General features: G+C 36.4%; 1 protein-coding gene across 2 annotated transcripts; it reads right to left on the reverse strand.

Moving 5' to 3' along the window:
• Positions 1-3,452: 3,452 nt before the first annotated feature.
• On the reverse strand, positions 3,453-17,072 carry Gmppb (GDP-mannose pyrophosphorylase B). Of its 2 annotated transcripts, none has more exons than XM_089248131.1 (8): positions 16,924-17,072; positions 15,264-15,397; positions 14,319-14,399; positions 12,874-13,062; positions 10,331-10,486; positions 7,650-7,856; positions 4,639-4,821; positions 3,453-4,346 (listed from the first exon to the last, which is right to left on the reverse strand). In XM_089248131.1, the coding sequence occupies exons 2-8, from the start codon at positions 15,390-15,392 to the stop codon at positions 4,215-4,217; spliced, it is 1,077 nt and encodes a 358-aa protein (XP_089104257.1). In that variant the 5' UTR covers positions 15,393-15,397; positions 16,924-17,072; the 3' UTR covers positions 3,453-4,214. The 2 variants fall into 2 exon arrangements, with proteins under 2 accessions (XP_089104257.1, XP_089104263.1); XM_089248137.1 differs by having other exon boundaries at positions 4,073-4,346; positions 16,936-17,014.
• Positions 17,073-18,638: the final 1,566 nt, after the last annotated feature.

Raw genomic sequence — 18,638 nt, forward strand, 5'->3', positions numbered from 1 at the left:
ATATATGCATGGTGTAACTAAACTGATGGTAAGAACTGTAAGGGTGATAGAACTTGCCAATACAAACAACTTTCACAATACAATGTGGGGTTGGAAAGCAAGCAACGAAAGGGCATTTTCTCTGGAGTGGATGAAATGTCACCTTTCACAGAACTTGTCATTCAGCTGCTATTTTCACACTACAAAAAATCTTCAAACGATTATGTGGTTCCAGTATGATACAGCACCAGCACATTTGGATTGTGTAGAACTACCTGGACATTGCCTTCGGATTGAACACAATGTGTCTGTTGTTCGGCCACCTAGATCTCCCAATTTGTCATCCCTATATTTTCTTTTCTGGGGACATCTAAAAAGCATAATTTATGAGACACCCATTGAGTCACCAGGGAACCTTGTCGCCTGAATTAACATCGTAGCTGAAGACGTTCAGAACTTGGCCAGGAATCTTCCAATGTGTGTGCGTGCAATTCATTCCATTGTTGATGTGTGCCAGTATTGCAGCTGGTGGTCACTCATTTGAGCATTTGTTGTAAAGTTGATAATAAAGACTTTTATTATTTGTCTTTACCGTGTTCTTTATTTTCACCACGTAGCTGCCCTCTGATGGCTCGCTGCTTGCTTTTTGACCCCATTGAATGTTAAAAGTTGTTCATTTTCACAGGTTTTATCACCCCTTACAGTTCTGATTATCAGTTTAGTTACACCCTATATATGAACAGCTTCGCTACAATGAGGTGTTTATTATGCAGTGCTACTATAAAGCAAAAACACAAACATGATGAATCTGTACAAACTTGGAATTATTTTGATCAATGATACTTTAATTTTTTACCAATAATTCTCTTAATTTTTTCTATATATTCATATAATGGCTATCCCAAATCCAGAAAAAAATGAGTTTTCTTTTCTTTCAAACATACAATAGAACCAATAAAGGACATTAACAAGATCAAAAATGTTTCCATCAAAATCAGGAATGAAACAAATTACAGACACATTCCAAAGGACAGTGTTCATTAACAGGAGGTTGTTGGGTAACAAAGTTATTTATGGGAGGTTCCACTGTATTACCATTTCAATATTCAAGATTACAGAGAATTCATTCAAAAATGTATCTAATAAATTTAAATTCTACTTTTCATAATGAAGATAGTGGAGTCAAATTTATTTTTATTATAATATTTATGATAACTACGAAACATTTTCACACGGTCATGGGATTCAGCCGATTTCATTGGTTTGGTAAGCCATCAAATTTCCAAGTTTGGCGAACCAGTTGTTAGAAATGACCCATTGAGTATAGGTAATATCAGTGGCGGCTCTGATCAAATATTCTGGGGATGGGGCACAGATTTTGAAAAATATGCTGCCATCTATCGGTATATGAAAATATGTAGTCAAGAAATTGCAATTAGTAAAGTATTGCACTGCATTTGATGACTTATTTTTGTTCACACCAAATTATTTTTTACATTATCTGTACATGTATGCAGTGCAAAAATAATAATGTTATATCAACACAACGTTAACGTAAATAATTTGCGCAGTGAGCCAATTGGTATCTTAACAATGTTGAAAATTATCATTAATGCTTAGCAGTTGCCATTGGCAATGATTTTTTGCAAACTGTGTGAAAATCATATTCTTCTCTTTCAATACTACATTCTAATTTAAAAGGTGTATTATAGTCTAATGATAAAGATAAAAATATAATATATTTTTGTATTCAAATATAATTCAATTAAAAAGATACAACAGATTTAAAAGATAGATGACAGCATCAACATCCGGAGCGAAATGAGCATAATAACCTGTGCTAACCATCCCCTTTCTCCCTTCTTTTGTGTTTCTAACTACTTGGGCGTCTCATATCGGCTCGCGGAATGGGAAGCGTCCAAAATGGAAAGCAGAATACATGAAAAGTGGTGCTGAACATTGACCGGGACAATTTTTTTTAAATCAGTGCTTTCAAAAATATATTTTTTTAATTTATCAAATTCATTTGAAAAAAAGAAATTTAATGGCATCATGTTGGTATCAAATCCATTTGAAGAATTAAATGACAAAATTTTCAAGGGGGCAAGTGCCTTCCCATCTCCTTCAGGATAGGCCCCTGACTATAATCATGGTTATTCTAAAGGTGGGTTCATGCCCCCCCCCCAAAACAGAATGTGCCAAAATCTGTGACGTACGTCGCAGAACAATTAGCGCTACTGCAGAACAATTCGGAAGAATTTTAAGAAAAAGTGCAAAAAACACTATTACATGTATGGGGATTTCTACCGCAGAACATTTCCAGTCAGCCGAGGGCTCACCGCAGAACAGAGCTAAACATTCTGCTTTGGGGTTTATGCCTAATGTGTATAAAGAACCAGTCGTTAAATTATTTGAATCCCACCACTGTTTTCACATAGTATTTGCTAATGTAATGTAAACTGTCATTAACAATAATCATATCATAACATACCATAATGCCTTTTGCAATAACCTATTATAACAATTCTATTGACTCAGAAAAGCCTAATCACAGCTTGCAATAAGAATGAATAAAGGTTGATATTATATGAAATAATGTCAATTCTGAAGTTATGTATGTTGGTATGATTACATTAAAACTTGATGGAAATGAAATTGCAACATAAAGTAACAAAATAACATACATTAACATTTCTGTACCATAAACTCTATGGCACAATGTGCAAATTCGACAAAAATACGTCAACTAAAATAAAACTTGGTGCAAAATGAACCATAAATACATTTATAACTGTAAATGAGAGAAAATTACACCAGGCAAACAGAATGGGGGTGGGGGGACCACACCACTTAATGTAAATTGCATGACAAATGCATGGCACCCACATCAAGCAGAGAGGGTCGCTGGCCAATATGTAACAAGAGCACTGATGTTATCCTTCCTCAAAGCATGGTAAAAATCTTTGCTTGTGTATGGATCCCATCAAAGATACCAGCCTGTGAGCTAGCGCCAGGATGTAGGGAGCCAAGGATAAATGCCATGAGTGTTCACGATAAGACACATTACATTCATAGCTATTAAGTACAATAATCTTAATGACACACAACATAAAGTTGAATATGAAATGAAAAACCAATACAGTTTTAAAGATAAAAAAATGGAAGTTGTTCAATATTAGGGTCACCAGTGGACTGCATTTTTTTGGAAAGTCATTTCAAGTGTCTAAAGTTTTTTCCCATTTTGTCTGCATTTTCAAGTTTCCAGACACATTTTTTTTTAGAGAAAAAAAGTTGCAACATGAAAAACATATTTCTGTGTGTTTTTCAATCAGCACTTACACGAAGAAACTTCGACTAAAATTGATGGGGAGGGAGAAACAAGTATCCACTGTTCAATGCCATGTCCGATTTGGCATTGGGAGCTGTGTCTGCCATGTTTATATCATAGACACTTGCTATATTTTCATTCTTCCCAGAAACACATTTTGCAGATCCTCTTGAAAACCTGTTGTAGATGCGGAAATTACTAGTCTATAAGGTCCTCCCTATTCACAAAAATTTGCACACTGACCAGTTTTCATTGAAATAATATAATTTCTGCCTGCAGATTTCGACAAAATATGGAACTATGTAATTTTGATGGGGCCGAATCGTTCATCAGAGGTAAAAGCAATAGATCAGTGGTTAGCAACACACTAGGGTTATTTACACACTAGGGTTTCCATAGTGATTTCTGCAAGATATTTAAGAGATAACATTATATTAAGCATAAAAATAGGGCTGTAAGATTTTCAATCATCGAGCCATGGCACTTGTGTTGTTTGTGTTTGAAGAAGTTTAATCTTATCCCCAAAGGTGCCATAAATGCAAAAAAGACCAAGAAACCCCATAATTTTCCATACAGCAGTTCTGTTTTTTAAAAACCACCACCACCTAGTCTTTACCAGCATAGTGGTGCCATCTGTGGTAAACAGAGACAAGCAACTTCATTATAGACCACACACCTGAGCAGATACATAGAGATATTTAGATCTGGTAACCCTATTCTTCAACAAGAGTGAAAATATTCTTCATATTGGCAAGACAAATACACAGAGAGAGAACAGAAAGGGCAGAGAAATATTTCATTCGACGCTCATACACATATTACATAAAGCACTGTACTATTAAAGTCAATTTATATACAAGGCACCGATAAAACCTGTGCAAAGTTAACAAATAAATCACTAGAAAATTCACATTATGATCTGCGGCTCTGTAACAGATTCCGAAATGGCTTTGTGAGGAAGCACTTTTCCACCGTTTATGTACAATTCATCTTTCACTATGACATCTTCTCCGAGAACAGACGTATTCTCCATTCGAACCTGAATGAAAGAGAACAAACATGAATGCATTTACAATGGCGACACATTCATGTGAATTTTAATAACCTGGAATAATATTTCAACCATAATTGAAATTTATTGCAAGAGATCGCACGATGCTCAATCACATTCAAATTGCTTGAACGTTTTGAAATACAAAAGTACAAAGACGAGCAGAGATTATTACATACTTGCTTTTTCTATTGAACGTTTCTGATGATTTAAAGCAACCAAAACAATAAAAATTCTCATCAATATCAAAAATCCATGTCAAAATACTCTTATAACTCACCCACTGACCGACTACTGACTTCCAGCCGATTATACAGGAATCGAGCCAACAGTGCGATTTGATGTGAGCGTCTTTGAGGATTGTGCATCGCTTAATACATACACCATCTTCTATGACTACGTTAGGTCCAATGGTGACATTCGGTCCAATGCGACAATTTCGTCCAATCCTAGCGGAGGGATCCTGATAAAGAGAAATTAAAGTATCACAGTCCTATGTTTCCATAATCAGCAAAACTAGACAGGCTCATACTGATAGTGCAATTTGCTGCTGAAAACAAAGATTTTCATCAAAACTTTTATGACTGACCAAAAATAAAGACAATATATCAGGGAGTAAAGATGCTTTGAGCTTCTTATCATCCCTGCTTTGGCAGCTCCGTGCGAAGAAGCTAGAGATAGTTTTGTTAGTGGTGATAGTGTGAGTGTGTGTGAAAGGGAAGAGAAAGGGATAGAAGAAAAAATTTATCGTACTAACGTACACATCAAGTATAAATTTTACATCTTAAAATATCGATTTTAAATAAGTACAAAAATGGTAAGCTGTGGCTTGACTTATCGAAAATAGGGGTTGGCAGAATTCGAAAACCATTGAACACCAGGTACGAGATTGAAATCACAGTATGAGGTCAATCACAAACAGATTTGAGTATCTCATGTATCTGCACAGGTGTGTGGTCTATAATGAAGTTGCTTGTCTCTGTTTACTACAGGTGGCACTAATATGCTGGCTGGTAGACTAGGTAGTGGTGATTTTTCACAAACAAAACTACTGTAAGGAAAATTATGGGAATTTTTGGTCTAATTTTTCTCAATGATATTGCTGAAATGAGCTTCAGCCAGAGAGTAGCCCTCATTATGGGTAACAAGTGAAAATTTATAACAGATTTTACAGTAAAACACCCCTTAATGACCCCCGCTCCCCGTTTTATAGCCAAATAAAAATTTCTCAGCAAAAAGTCTATTCAAATAATGTCTTTTGAATTGCTGCTCACTGGCCACATAATTTGTTCTATTTGACTAAAACCCTGTACAGACACAAATACAGTAGAATATCAATTATCAGAATACTGATCAACTTAAAACGTTCCAGTTGGCACATTAAAATTTGTGTGCCAAAGAGCCTAGTGACGATGACTGTGCTGAAAAAGGATCATCTGGTGAGGTTGCTTTTCATTGCCTTGAGACTGCTATGAAGTGGCTAGAACAACAAGAAGAATGTGATGCTGTCCAATTTCTGTCTTTAAAATGTTTGTGAGCCTTAGCGCTCCTTTTCCGAAACTATAGGCCTACTTTAATGGTCGTTTCAAACTTGTCAAGCTAGGGTAGTCAGTTCTCTGTGTTATTTGTAAGGCACATGATACAGAACACATGCAGTTTTGTGTTTAATATCACTGATTGATTCATATTGCTCCTATGACACTGGTGGAATTTTTTCCATGAATGATCAGTTATCGGAAAAATCAGTTATTTGAATGCCTCCAGTCTGCAATAGTTTCGGATAATCGATGCTCTACAGTAGCTGCAATTTTGGTTTAAATTATGCTCACTAGATGGCAGCAAAAGTTCTAATATTGATACACTTTTTGGTCATTTGATCATTTTTGTTGCACCACTGTCATTTTCTGCACACGAGGGCTAATTAGACCGGGACCTACAATTTATTGCCAAATCTGCACAGGGATTATACATAAGATTACTCTGACTGAATTTTTTCCTTAAAACTGGCCAGTGGATAAACCGACCCTGCCAATGTGTGAAAGATTTTCTGAACAAAAAACTTTGCTTATACCTAAGAATATACAGTATATTCAAAATTTAATCATTTATAATTACGAGTTTGAAATTATAATTTAATAAAGTTATTTAGTTTTTAAAACAGTTATATTTATAGTTTAAAAATTGTAGACAATATCAAGTTCTAAAGCACTAGCTTTTAAAAAAAAAAAGCCATTGTAGTTTAGCATACAAAGGACATCTATGCATAAATCAATCAATATTTGAAACAGCATTGAAATTCATGGTTGATGAAAACATCAGAAAGCAGATAGTCACATATGAGACTGACTTCACTTGTTTTGCGTCCTTTGCACTACCCTAGGGCTTTAGGATGAGAAAAATTACAAAAAAAAAAACTGCACACACACACACATCCCACAGTTTTAAGTATTAGAACATTGGTTTTTAGAATGGTCCTGACATTCATTAACTTAATAATTTTAAATATTTTGAAGCAATGTATTAAGTGCAGTGTTTTGCTGCCAAATTTCAGGCAACACCTTTTAGGTAGTATAGAAATAAACTCAGGTATGCGTTACGTCTTGTTTTGAACATTGCCTCATAAATCATCGCTGTTGCTCTTTTCGTTTTTGTCACAGTGGAACATGGTTTGTGGTGGGGTGGGGGAAGAGAGAGACAAAAGCTGATCGAAGAAATACACACACACAAAATTCTAAGCACTTGAAAATCATTATAAATGTTTTCAAGGTACTTTTTTTTGCAACAATTTTTTGGGATTTTTAAAGACTTGAAAAAGAACTTTTTCCCAAAGATTTTCAAGGAATGTACAAACCCTGGATTATGCATAGTTAATTACAGCGTTTGCATATCCAACTAAAAACAACTTTACTGAGAAATTGAATTTTCAGGATGTTAATGCCAAAACTGATATGCCTCCTCCAGGAATCGAACCTGGGTCCCCTTGCATACCGTTCAAGTGCACTAACCAATACACCAGAGATACACATTTCAAGTCAAAGGCTGCTATGACTCCACTCAGTGCTTCATGCTACTAATACGTGTTAAAAGGAATTGAAAAGGGTATCTCTGGTGTATTGGTTAGTGCACTTGCCCAGTATGCAAGGGGACCCAGGTTCGATTCCTGGAGGAGGCAAATCACTTTTCTTTCCAAATATCAGATTTGGCATTAACATCCAGAAAATTCAATTTCTTAGTATATTTCAGGCCGAAAAAATTCCACCTCTTCATAAAAACTAGAAAAAACAAACTCACAAGTAAAACGTTTCCCACAATATTTTCTCCTTGATATAATCTTCCAGGCTCTTTATGCTTCAAGAAGTTCAGGTACATGCCCATTCCTGTGAGAAAATCTCTCGGCTGACCAACATCCATCCAAAACCCTTGTAGTTCCATTGCATAAAGCTGTCCAGCAGCAGCCATCTGTGGGAAAATCTCCTTCTCTATTGAAGTTGGTTTCAGCTGCAGAGATAAAAGAAACCAGACGAATTCATAACGTAAGCATTGAACTTGAGACCAGCGGGACTTAATTTTTTTAGACTCAAACTTTCTTCACTGATTTCTTCATTCCCTCTGATAAGAATTCATAATACAGTAAAACCTCCCTTTTGTGGACACCGGCAGGACAAAAAAATCATCCGTATAAGAGGGGTGACCGTTAATAACAGGTTTGAAAGCCATACTTTTATTATACAAGGAGAAATTATTATTTGCCCGTAAAAGAGGGGTGACTGTATCTGAGGGGTGTCCTTTTAGAGGGATTTTACTGTTATATACAAGTGTGAAAATTAACAAAAATTGAGATTGGTTCTTCTAATCGTCTCCGAGATGCAGTTATTCAGAAGATTTTGGCCAGACTTTGAAGCAGATTTGTATCAGTTTTCACCAAGAAAGGGGGGTGGGGTTTAACTGTGATTAAAACAGGTTTTAACTGCCCTGGTCAAGATTGGTTTTAACCAATTTCAACCACTTGAAATGGTCAAAACTGAAACTTAAAAACTTGTTCCATGAATTATTAAAAAGTAGCTACATAAGACTGTTTCAATAATCCAATTTAACCAACCACTGAGAAAATAAAATAAGAATATTTAGATGCAGTTTAGTGAATTGATTGTTTTTGAGTAAAGATCTACTGTTAACTTGACTAAAATTCAAGCCATATAAAAAAAAACATGTTATTAAAAAAATCAAAGAATAATCAACACAGGTTCAAGTTTTGTGGCAACGGTGGTGGAGGTTGCAGCAACACGAGTTAGCTCTTGAGTGCAGATTTTCATCTATTTACTACATTATGACCATTTTAACTAAAATATTACTATTGTTTTAAAAAACTTGGTTTAATTCTAAACATGGTGCTGACTTCAACTCTATTCAACATGAATTCTACAAATGATTTATCTTTGTGCTTAGCGTGCAGTGAAAACATTCAGTGTGATGATGAAAAAATTATATGTGACAGGTGTTCCGGTTCCTTTCATTTCTTCCGTGCAAAATTTAAGTGAAAAAAACTTTCGGAAATTAGTGAAAAGTCATACAACAAAGTGGATGTGTATTAGATGTACAACGAAGCAAAATGAAAAAACAAACTTGTCATGCATCTGAACCAAATTTTGAAAATCCAGACATGTGAGTGCATCATCTGCTGACTGCTCCTTAACTTTGCATCACCATGCATCAAATGCATAAATGGTAGTTCAGAATCAGTATAGTGGTGCATGCCACAAATAATCCAAGCAGGCAATGATGCATTCCACCGAAGAAATGATTTATGATGTTAAAAGATATGGCAGAGTATATGGGGCCATTCAAGTATTACATAAGCAAATTTTTAGCCATTTTTGACTCCCCCTCCCCCTTGTCAGTAAAATTTTGTCATCAGCTCTGCCCCTCTGAATCCTAACGCATATTGGTGGGATCAGAGACGTACACAAGGGGCAGGGGCATAAGGGGGCTCGTGCCCCCCTCCCATGATCAAACATTTATTTTTTTAATGCAAAAAAATAATTTTTTGTAACTTAAATTTCAGAAGAAAATACGTTTATATGATATTGCAATCAATTTCTGTTAATTTCAACACCATTTGAAGGCTATGAACTCAAAAAAATTTATCTTTAATAAATTCATTGCGACCCACCCTCTAAGCCATATAATGATAAACCACATAAAGGTCCTTGGCCCGCAGACCAAATATGGCCCTAGAGGTTATCTGATGTGGCCTGCCCTCTTCAAACCTATCTTTGTAAAAATGAACTAAGCGGCACATTTACAGATTGCTTAAGTGTCCCGTGGTGCAATTCCAGAACATTTAAGTGACTCGTGGCACATTTTCAGACCACTTAAATGACCCGGGATACAGTTCCAGAACACTTAAGCGATCCGTGATCCCTTGAGTGACATGTGACATAGTTTTCAAAGTGGTGAGGTAGTTTTTCAGTGGCCCCAGTGCAGTTCTACACCACTCAAGTTACCCGTGGCACATTCTCAGATTATTTAAGTGGTACAGTTCCAGAGCACTTAAGCAGCCTGGACATGTGTCCAGAGCAGCGGCTGGAACACATTTCCAGAGCACTTAAGCGGCTGGAACACATTTCCAGAGCACTTGGATCCACTAAACATTTAGAGATCACTAAAGTGGCTCTGTAGGGCACTTATCAATGGTGGGTGGGGGGGGGGGGGGTTACTTCAAGTGCCCACAAACTATCGAAAGGTTTTTTCTCATTGGCGCACCGAGTAAGATGCCATTAAAAATATTTCATATTTTCATAAAGGGTGGTTGATGGCATAAGCATTATCCAAACTCCCCACTTGTCATCAAAAGTTAGCAAATCGGAACCCCCCTCCCCCCCATCGATGGCGACGTAATACTTGAACGGCCCCTTTATAAAATTCATAAAAAATTTACAAAAAATATATCATGCAGCAAAATATCCACCAACCTGTATTCGATCCAATATTGATGGGTTGAAAATATATAAGCCAGAGTTTATCTTGTTCGAGACGTATTCCTGGGGTTTTTCAACAAACCTCTCTATCCTACCTCTTTCATCATAGATTACTACACCATATTTTGATGGTTCTTCTACACGAGTGACCTACATCATGAATAAAAAAAAAAAGAGGTGAAATATGCAAAATTTGCATATGATGATACATCTCTCTAATTTTTTTAAAATATTTTTTCCTCACCATCAGTTGATCCTTTGCAAAACTGATCATTTTGCTTTCATCATGAAATAGAAATGATTTTCACTCTCTTTCAAAATTACAGTGAACAATCATTATAACAACACCCCAAGTTATTGCGACGATTCCATTGCAAAGACTGATAGGATAAGTCTAAAATATTTTCATATAATGACTATCATACATGTTTTCCTTTTGATACAATGACCACCTCATATAATGCCTGTTTTTGACAGAACGATAGAGGGGAGGTTGTTATAATGAGCATCGACTGTATCACTATAGCCTGGATATATAAGCCAGAGTTTATCTTGTTCGAGACGTATTCCTGGGGTTTTTCAACAAACCTTTCTATCCTACCTCTTTCATCATAGATTACTACACTATATTTTGATGGTTCTTCTACACGAGTGACCTACATCATGCAAATCCATACACACATATGCATTTGCATATTAGGTTTTCTTTCAGTATTATTGTATATAAAGGCACAAAATGGAAGAATAAGTGCATAATTTTTCAAATGAATAATGCTTATATATGTATAACACTGTTTTTTTCAGCAAGAACAATGATAAATAAGCAAAATTTAGAGAGAGGCGTATTAAGCAAATTACCAAAGATGTTTGCATATAAATACAGTCTTTACTGGTATCTGTTACTCAAGCTGGCAGCCTAGAGGTCAGATTTAGAACTGTCTTATTTCCTCCTTGTTAGAGTTAAAATTTTTCATAGGTCTATATTTTAGTGCACTCAATATAGACCAGGGTGATCAACTCACTCTTATTTCTCAGGAAATCTTCCATTTTAGTGAATTTTAGCACCAGCATAGTACTAATGCCATCAAAATTAAAAATATAATTACAAGTTAAAACTATTTAGATGGCCTAAAGCATAATTTCAAAACCTTTTTTGTTCCATCACCCCATTCTTCAGAAATTTTTTTCTCCCACCGCCCCCCGAACGCAATCTAACCCATAGGATCCTATGTTATACCCGTAGCTTCCACCCCCCCCCCGGAACTTTCCATTGCCCCCAAGGGGGTGTTAATGTCCACGTTGGGAATCACTGGCCTAAAGCATAGTTTCCCAAACTTTTTGTGTGTGTGTGTGTTAAATTACCCCCCCTTTCTTCAAAAACATTTCTTTCTCATCACCCCACCGAACTCAAGCTAACCCATAGGATCCTATACTAAATCCAAAGCTTCTATCGACTCCTTGGACCTTCCCATTTCCCCCAGAGGGTGCTATTGCCCACTTTCGAAAACACTGGTCTAAAGCTAAAGGCTGGGTAATTTGTTTGTCCCTTTTTTCTCGTAAAATATTTTTATAATATCTAATAAAAATATTTATTTTTATCTCGGATAAAAAATTTGCCACTTTTAGCTACTATTTTTGTTTTGTCACTGCTGTATGGACATCATTTTTATTCCTAGCAAAATGTTTGTTATTTATGTAATTGTGTGCAGCAACTGGCCCACTGACAAGAAATGCCCCCACACACACAAAAAAAAAATTTACATGAGAATTTTTTTTGCAATTGAAAATGCATTAAGTAGTAGTAGATAAGAATTTAAAAATCAATTTTGCTTTTTGCGGGCTATTTAATGCAGCATATTTTCTGTCAACCCAGTAATGACAACTTTGATTTATTTAAAAACAAAAAATGTGAGGGAACCACTTCCACCATTTATTAGCAAAGAAAAAACTTAAAATTTAGAATGGCAAATTTTCTTACCAACCACTTTAGACCAGTGTTAATGGATTAATATGGTTCATTATTTGTAACTTTTTGGTGATGATTTTTAGTGCATATTTTGCCACATTTTTCGTCGCATTTTATAAAGCATATAATCCGTGTTCTACTTATCACTATTGAAATGAAATAGAAATGCAAGAGAGTGTGAGTGAACAGCATTCTGCCAATTGGCCAGATGTTGCGACTCATCCTAGGCTATGATTGTACAATGGTTGGCATTGAGACATTGCGTTATGCTTGTGCCAGAAATAACCCACAGGTTTTGAATTTTATTACCTCTTACGTCTTGACCTATGTTTGCAAAATTGTATACAGTAGCAAATAGAAAAATAAGAAAATGTCACACACACATAAAATATTTCAAAAACCAATTTGGAAGTATTTACATGTAATTGATACATAAAATACTCTGTAACAATTCAGTGAAGAATGGCTAAGTTTTAGCCAAAAAAATCGCATTTACCCAGGACCCCAAATTTAAGAGAACTGTCCCTGGCTAAAAAATGCTTTGACACTAACTACAATTTTGCATACTAACCACAATGGTACCTTCTTTACCATGATGATTGTGGAAGGCGATCATGTCTCGAAACGGGAAATCACAAACTATATCACTGTTCAGCACGAAGAACGGTTCATCTCCCTGGAGGATGTCTTTTGCCAAAGCCAAAGGTCCAGCGGTGCCCAGAGGTTCGCTTTCTTGGGAAATGCTGATTCTTATACCTAACTGAGAGGATAACAAAGTACTGGAATTATGATTTTCGATCTAAACAATTCATAGTTAATTTGTTTTAATTCATTCATAAACAACTCACCACTAGGGGCTTGGATTTTTAAGACATAAAATATTGGAAATATTTGTCATAAAAATCCAAGCCCTTATATTCATTTATGCATTCGACCTAAAAAAACATGAAAATATGACCTCATAATTTTCCCATTATTTTATCACTTGTTTTTCATTTATTGCTTCTTATCTTATTAAGTTATAAAATGAACCAAAAACTTTCAATTAAATCCATTTCATTAAGAAGTTCTCTCACTAATTCCATAAGAAAACCATGCCTACCTCATGCATGTAAGAATAGTTGTTCTCTATTAAGTTCTCAAATTACATCGAATATTATGAGATGCAGTTTCAAGTGTTTAAAAAAACTGCTAATGTTTAGCTTCTGCTGAGAAATATTTGAAGAAACTACTTTGCAAAGGTTATTTTTAAAAAATTACATTTTAAAATCTTACAGGAAGATTGATTCACATTTGCGTCTAAAGCTGGAAAACGATAGAAAGTGAACTTCGGTCAACCCCATTACATCACATGTGGGCAGGGTCATAGCAAGGGACGAATGGACTTGGGGACTGAAATGTGAGAAAATGGCCAAAAACAGGGAAAAAGACAGCCAAATTTATTGTTCTATCACTTTAGTCCGCCCCTCCCCCCAAAATGAAAGTGGTTACCCCTCCGAAAAAAATTTCTGGCCATGGGCCTGCACATGAGATTCGATCCCAAGACAAATCTCTCATGATGCCTTCAGAGCAATGTCGCTTTAATGCATAGGCCCACCCGGGCACCTCACAAAAATGAAAACCGGTTGAAATTTTCGAGAATTCGCCTGGTAGGGCCTCAGAAAAATCACTTGGCCGGGGCCCCATGATGCTCTTAAGATGGCCCTGCTTCAGAGTTTCCCTACAGAAACATAGCAAGAGGATCCTTTGAGAACAAAGAAAGGGCTACTGCTACTAGGAATTTCTTGAAAGTGCATAACTATATATCTCTGTGAATATTAAACATTTCTGTGATAAATGACCAAAAAAAAAATCATCTATTGCTAGAAAATTTCTCAAATGTGACCAATAGCTCAAAAATGCAGAAAATATAACACTAATGCATAGAAAAATACGACAAATCATAAAAGCTCAAAAACCATCCAAATTGTTGTTTTGATATATGAATGAGTAACAGTTTTTTTGGTGAAAATTTACCGTTTCTTCCTCCCTTTTTATCTCTTGTTCCAACATTTCCGCTCGATAACTCACAGCCAAAATAACATGATCTACTCCTGCCTGTAAGAGAGAAATAATATTTATGATATATTTATTCATTCAACAATAATTTGCTGCCGATGTGAGCGAGTGAAGATTACCAAAAAAAAATGGTTGCTGTATATGGAGAAAAATACTCATAAAAAGACTGTCATTACTGATTGGCTTCGGATGTTCCAAAACCGCATTGTAGGGAGAACAGCCGATTTCACTACTATGGCAAGCTTCAGGCCGATTTTGTAAATAAAGAATGCAACAGAGAGGAGACAACTATGACTTAGCAAGTGAGTTGGGTTCTCTATTGGTGATACACATTGGTATATATGATGGTATATCTGCTGGCATACATCATTATCTCTCTAAAAGTTTAATTACATTGATTGAGTTTACTAGCTATTCAATGGCGAGTAAAGTAGTTTGCGAGCAAGCTGGTTTTATCTAGCCCAGAAAGTTTTAATTCTCAACAGATAGTACAACCACTAACAAGATGTGTGAGCATCTGATTTCTTGCCCCATACTTTTTTTAGCAATTTTCTCTTTTCTTGTGAGACAAAACGGTACTGAGAAAAAAGCGTGCCATTCAACTTTACTCGCCCTAGCAGAGAGAACAACGAGTCTGCCACACAACATTGTTACACAGAGCGAGTTTAGTGCCAGCTTTAGTGAACTCACCCAATTAGATTCAGCCTTAAGGATTTAAAATAATGGAGAGTGTTGCCAATTGATACCATATGCTGCGCCTTCAAACACACATAACCTCTGAAACTCATAAATGAGTCAGACACACACACAAACACACACACATATGCAAGCAACACTTTTCGGCATTTTATTACAAATGTTTATGGTTTATAACTAATAGTAATGTGTGGAGGAGTTACATACTTTAACCAAGGCTTCTATTTGATGCATCATCATGGGCTTATTACAGAATTCAACTAAAGGTTTCGGCCTGCTAAGAGTTAGCGGCCTCAATCTTGTCCCATAGCCACCTACGAGAATAAGAGCCTTCATCTCTCCTAGAAGTTGGCATAAGAAAATACACGTATAAGGGTTCAAATTAATAAACAAGTAAAATGTTTAACAAGCAACATGTGTACAACAAATTGAGAGTCATCTGAAAATTACACAGATTATGAGTTTGTAAATGCATTAAAAATCAAAGCAAATGCATAAAAATTCCAACATGTACCAGTTCATTAGAAATTCCAAAGAGGAATATGGACAAGGTGCATATGTGGTTTAGTAATAGTAGTTGATTGAGTTAAAATTCTATAATTTCAGCAATCCTGAGCCTAGCTAGCTCTTCGCACAAAGCATTGCCTGCTAAAATGTCCAGCCCCCACATGCAAATCAACTGCCAGAGGGCGTAGTCACTTTTTGTTCAAAGATAACTGAGGAGAGAGACTGAATAAATGAATGCCAGAACTTTGCCACTGGACTTATTCCGTTGCCGAAATCTCTTCCAGCCCAGCTTCGTGGCAGAGTCTGGAACACTTTATTTTGTGGGGAGAGAGACTATTGTTTTTCCCATCTTTTCAGAGCTGTACAGAAATATGTATAAATAAATGATAGAAAAGTGCACCATGGAACCCTGGGTAAAGCAATTTTTTGGAGGTTCCTACCCAGCTAAAAATGCTTGCCTAATATACATTTACCTGCCAACCACATCTCATTTTCATGAGGCCCCTCTTTAAGTCAGCGACTGTGCTCAGGTATTAAAACAATAATGGTAATAGCTCCCCTTTCACTTGATTTTCATCTGCGACCCAGGGCAGCAAGGGGGACATTAAGTCCTGGGTTGAGAACAACTGATTGAATGCTAATCCTTTACATATCATGTATTCATTCAACGTAAACACAGTTACTGGTTCTTAAATGCGCCTTTCATTTACTTAAGCTGGGTTTTCCTAGGAGCAAGTTTTATACAGTGCGTGCAGTGTGAAAATGCTGATTGATCAAAACCTGAATTTCAGGTTTTTAACCAATCAGCGTTTTCACTCTGTACCTGGCGCTGAAATTTTACTCCTAGGGAAACACAGCTTTAGCTAATTAAAAGATCTTTTTTTTGTTCATGGGACTCTTTACTGATTAACATTCAGCACGAGATAATATGAAAATGAACTATTTTGTTATCCAAACTCATAGATCTGTTGAGAAATTTTTTAAGGACCCCCAGAGCATAGGCGAAGATTGACTTGGAAGTCTGGGGGGGGGGGCACGATGATGTCAGCTCATATATACATTAGATCAGTCGACTCCACCTGTGACGCTGGGGGGGGGGGGGGGGCACGCCCCCCCGTATCTCCACCCATGCCCCAGAGGAGTTCGTGGAACTTTGGTTCAGAACCCACGAGCTAAATATAAAAGGTTATGAACAAACTTTTGCACATTAATATGACAACTATGATAACACGTATATTGAATGAAATTTGAGTGGAAATTTATCATCTTTATAGATATACATGTTACACGGATTTTAAATTAGTAATTTATTAATATATGTAAATGAGAGTTGTAAAACAATGAATGTTTCTAATTTTACCCAATACGGAACTTTAAACAGCTAATCTTCGCAAAGTGGAAGAAAGATAGCATCTGAATTCAAAATAGCCGGTTTTGTGACACGTCAACACAAACAAAACACATCAGCCGGTCAATGACGTGACGTGTTAAACACAAACCCAAACTTACGATTTTTTCCCTGAAATTTACGTATATTTTTGTAAATTCTCCTCCAGATTCAGATGAACTACATACAGACCATAAGATCCACATTAAACGGGACATTTCCATAGTTTTGTATCTCAGAATTGTGTTGGTGCTGTCATCTAACGATAATCAGATGAACTACTGATAAAGTGATGAGGATTTCTGTTTCAAGGCAGTAGAAGTGTTTTCATTCGATCTTTTTCCTCTACAAGCAAAGACCACATATTGAACTAATGGAGGAAGAAGATAGGTTCAAACTCCTCTACCACATACAGTCGAATCCCGTTATAACGAAAGAACAAGAGACCGGAGGAATCACTTCGTTAAAACGAAATTTCGTTATAAAGGAATTCCAGGTTACCTAGCATAGTTCCTATGTAAACTTATTTATAGGATTAGAAAAGTGTTCGTTAAAACGAGATTTTCGCTATAACGGGATTCAACTGTACTAAATTAATGGAGAAGTTTGAATTCTTTCAAACAGAGCACAACTCAGGTCTATCACCATCTATGTGGGAGATTTACTACCTAGTAAGTTGCACTGGTAGTGTAACTGTATGTGCACCTAACAGTCTGAGTGCGAATGTAGTGTTGTGTTTGATTTTTCAGCGCCGCCATCTATATTTCAGAAGTGAAGTGAGTGATGTGTTATGATTGAAGTACATTTGTACTGTTTGTAGTTCTGTTGCTCTCTTTTTAAAGGGGAGATCGGCTCGCATTCGCGCCTTGAAGTTGGGAACCACAAAAAACCAACTTCAGCCGTTTATCACTGTGGCGACGGTGGGGTGGGAACCCAGGACCTCGTAACGCGAGTCCGTCACTATGACCACGCGACCACCACAGCGGCAAGGAAGAATACTAATATTCTAAGTTCCATGAACTAAACTAGATGAGCAGGTCAGTTCTTTTTTCGGCATTAAGGAGATATCCAAAACAAAGAAGCAGACGAGAAGTAAATAATGAGTTTCCCCTTTTTGATCTGTAGTGTTAGTGCTGTCATCTAGTCTCAAAATAAGAGACAACTCATGCAGTGATGATGAGGTTCATCTCGGAAAAGTAGCAATTTATATTCAGTTCTCCTGTAAGCAAAGCGTACACCCAGAACAGGTTGGAAAGTTCTGTAATTTTATCGGGCAATAAACTATCGTTCAAAACAAATTACCTTGGATAAAGCAGAAGACAATTTAAAGGGAAGTTTCTGTTGTCCAACTCATGCTACTGGTGCTGACATCTATTGGGAAAATGCGAATCACTCATGCGGTCACTATAATCCAGAAGTTTTCATTCATTTCAGTTCCCTATAAGTAGCTTACAAACTGAACTGGGTTCAGTTATTTCACCGCTGCTTAAATAAACATGAATTTAGTTTGGATGACTTTTGGACAAGTGAAATTCGAAATTTCCATTACATATTTGGCCGAAGCTGTTGGTTCTGCCATCTAACCTAGGAATTGAAGACAGCTCATGCAATAATGACGAAATAGTTTTTCAAATTCGTAGTAACAATGCTGATGAGTGTTTGTAATAAAAATAAAACTACTGAAAAGT

Source organism: Pholcus phalangioides, unplaced genomic scaffold (assembly GCF_987345545.1).
Source record: "Pholcus phalangioides strain wild (caught in Gottingen) unplaced genomic scaffold, Ppha-v1.0 ptg000003l_1, whole genome shotgun sequence".
Classification (NCBI taxonomy): Eukaryota; Metazoa; Arthropoda; class Arachnida; order Araneae; family Pholcidae; genus Pholcus; species Pholcus phalangioides.